Below are 2468 nucleotides of genomic sequence, written 5' to 3' on the forward strand. Positions count from 1 at the left end.
TTTTGTTGTGTATTAGTATTCAGTGTGCTACCCCTGTCTTGAAATCCTGGATTCGCCGTTTATCACCAACAAAGAAAATATCTGTAGTTTCTCTCATAGACAAAGCCCAACCCAATAGTGTCCTTCAAACCTAAGCATTCTGCTTCATCTGGTCCTATTGTAACGCCAGAGGTGGCTCTGGCACGCAAATAGTTGCCATCTTCATCCATAAAGATCGATCCTGTTCCATATCTTCCTGTAAGATAATCAAAAGAAACATCAATTAGAAAAATCTTTTTGTTTTTTCTTAGCATACTATTCAAATCGGGAAACATAACGTCCTCAGTTATTACAGATTCTCTTTTATTTCACTTGTTAAAGTAAGATAAATGGAATTGGATATCTCTAACCAGCTTTAAATTGGATGTTTCTTGTCTGTACCTTCCTAATCGAAACATGACGATAATACTGGGGCTCATAAAAAATCTTGGTTTTTTATAACACATGCATGCTTAAAAAAAAAAAAAAACCCTACTAGTTGCCCGAACATAACCACCAAGTGCGAGAGTGACCACAATTTTTTACAGCCAATGTCAGACCATAACTAGAGCTTCTAGCCAAACCTTGGTTATTCATTGTGCTTGCTCTAACCATTCATACTAGCCAAACCTTGTTTCACTTTATAACCAAATCTAAATTTAACAACTTTATACCAAAAATAAATTCATACCAAAAATAAAAAAACTCCCCAACCCACCTCACTAATGAATATAGCTGTAAGTTGTTGATAATAATAACAACGATGTGACTCATCACCACCGCATTAAAAATCCACTACCGACATTATTGGTGGTGGTGGGCACTTTCTTTGTTGTTCCACTAAATATGGACACAAATCCGTTCATAACTAAAACTCCAAAACAGAAACCATCACAAATTCTTTACCTTCTCCTTTTTAACACCAAAAAAAAGAAACACAACAACCAGAGAAGCTGCTGCCATGGCAACATCATCATCATGTTTCAGTCTTGTACCTTTGATTGAAACCCATGTTCTCAAAAAGACATTCACGTCATCCGGTCTCTGTTCCAAGACTCTTGGCATTGATTCAGACACAACTTTTCGTTACTGGTCACCAGCAGAAGAATCATCATCAAGAACGCTGCCTGCATTGATCTTATTACATGGTTTTGGTCCAAACCCACTTTGGCAATGGAGTAATCAAGTGAAACATTTGTCCAAGTATTTTGCGATTTACGTACCAGACTTGATATTCTTCGGTGAGTCGACTACGAATTCGATGGAACGTTCGGAGGTTTTTCAAGCGGTTTCGGTTGCGAAATTGCTAGAGATGTTGGGTGTTGTGAAGTATTCGGTTATGGGTACGAGTTACGGTGGTTTTGTTGCTTATCATATGGCTAGGTTGTGGCCGGAGAGAGTTGAGAAAGTTGTTATCGCCAGTTCCGGTGTTAATATGACATGGCAAGATAATGTGGAGTTGCTGAAGAGAGGGAAAGTTGAGAAGATTGATGATTTGTTGATTCCGTCTTCGCCTGATCAGTTGCGAAATTGTATTCGGATGTGTCAGTATAAGAGGTTTCCGATTTATGTACCTGATTTTGTGCTCAGCGACTTCATCAATGTAAGTGCTCTTTCGACGCCTTTTTTTGTGAGCTATATGATTGAAGTTTTACGTAATTTTTTTCCATTTGGTTGCAGAGCTTGTTTGGGGAAAACAGGAAGGAAAAACTAGAACTACTTGAAGGAGTCACACTTGGACGGGAGGATGTCATATCTATTTCCCGTCTTCCACACGTAAGAACGTCGATGCCCATGTTGGTCTCCAAGTGTTTGACACAAAAACATTTTCAATTCGGTTTATAATTCTTGATTTGGTTGATGCATGCAGGAGGTGTTAATAGTTTGGGGAGAGCATGACCAGATATTTCCATTGCACAGGGGTTACGAGCTTAAAGAGTACGTATAATGTGTCAATTTTAGAACTCTCATATTATGTTGTGAAATTTGATGAGGATTTTGATTAATGCCACTTTTTTCAGGCTTATCGGAGATAATGTCAGTATGGAAGTTATGCCGAAAACATCACATACACCTCAAGCCGAAAACCCGAAGCTGTTCAACAGCATTGTGGAGAAGTTCTTGCGTGGGGTGTCTTCTTCTTAACTCAATCGAAAAATGAAATTGAAGGGAGAGCTTATCAATTTTTATAATCGAAACTAACATATATATATATATATATATATATATATATATATATATATATATATATAAGTTGGCTACATTTTAATTCTCATGTCGACGATATATATAATATTGCCTCCTCATAGCGAACTGTTTGTGTTAATTCTCTTCATTCCAATAAAAGTAAAAACGAATCGTTCTTTTGCTGTTCATAAAGAGGAGTCTTTTAGATGTTATTTCAGGTTTTTCAAGTTTTAGTTGTTTCTGTTATACTGGTTGAAGTTGAA

The 2468-nt window shown here is 37.1% G+C and overlaps 1 protein-coding gene across 1 annotated transcript; it reads left to right on the forward strand.

The window, feature by feature from the left end:
• Positions 1-935: 935 nt before the first annotated feature.
• On the forward strand, positions 936-2202 carry LOC113327656 (putative 2-succinyl-6-hydroxy-2,4-cyclohexadiene-1-carboxylate synthase). The gene is made up of 4 exons (XM_026574810.1): positions 936-1621; positions 1699-1794; positions 1889-1956; positions 2040-2202. Exons 1-4 carry the CDS (start codon positions 980-982, stop codon positions 2161-2163), a joined length of 930 nt encoding a protein of 309 aa, XP_026430595.1. The 5' UTR covers positions 936-979; the 3' UTR covers positions 2164-2202.
• The last annotated feature ends 266 nt before the right edge of the window (positions 2203-2468 follow it).

Source organism: Papaver somniferum, unplaced genomic scaffold, assembly GCF_003573695.1.
Source record: "Papaver somniferum cultivar HN1 unplaced genomic scaffold, ASM357369v1 unplaced-scaffold_107, whole genome shotgun sequence".
Classification (NCBI taxonomy): Eukaryota; Viridiplantae; Streptophyta; class Magnoliopsida; order Ranunculales; family Papaveraceae; genus Papaver; species Papaver somniferum.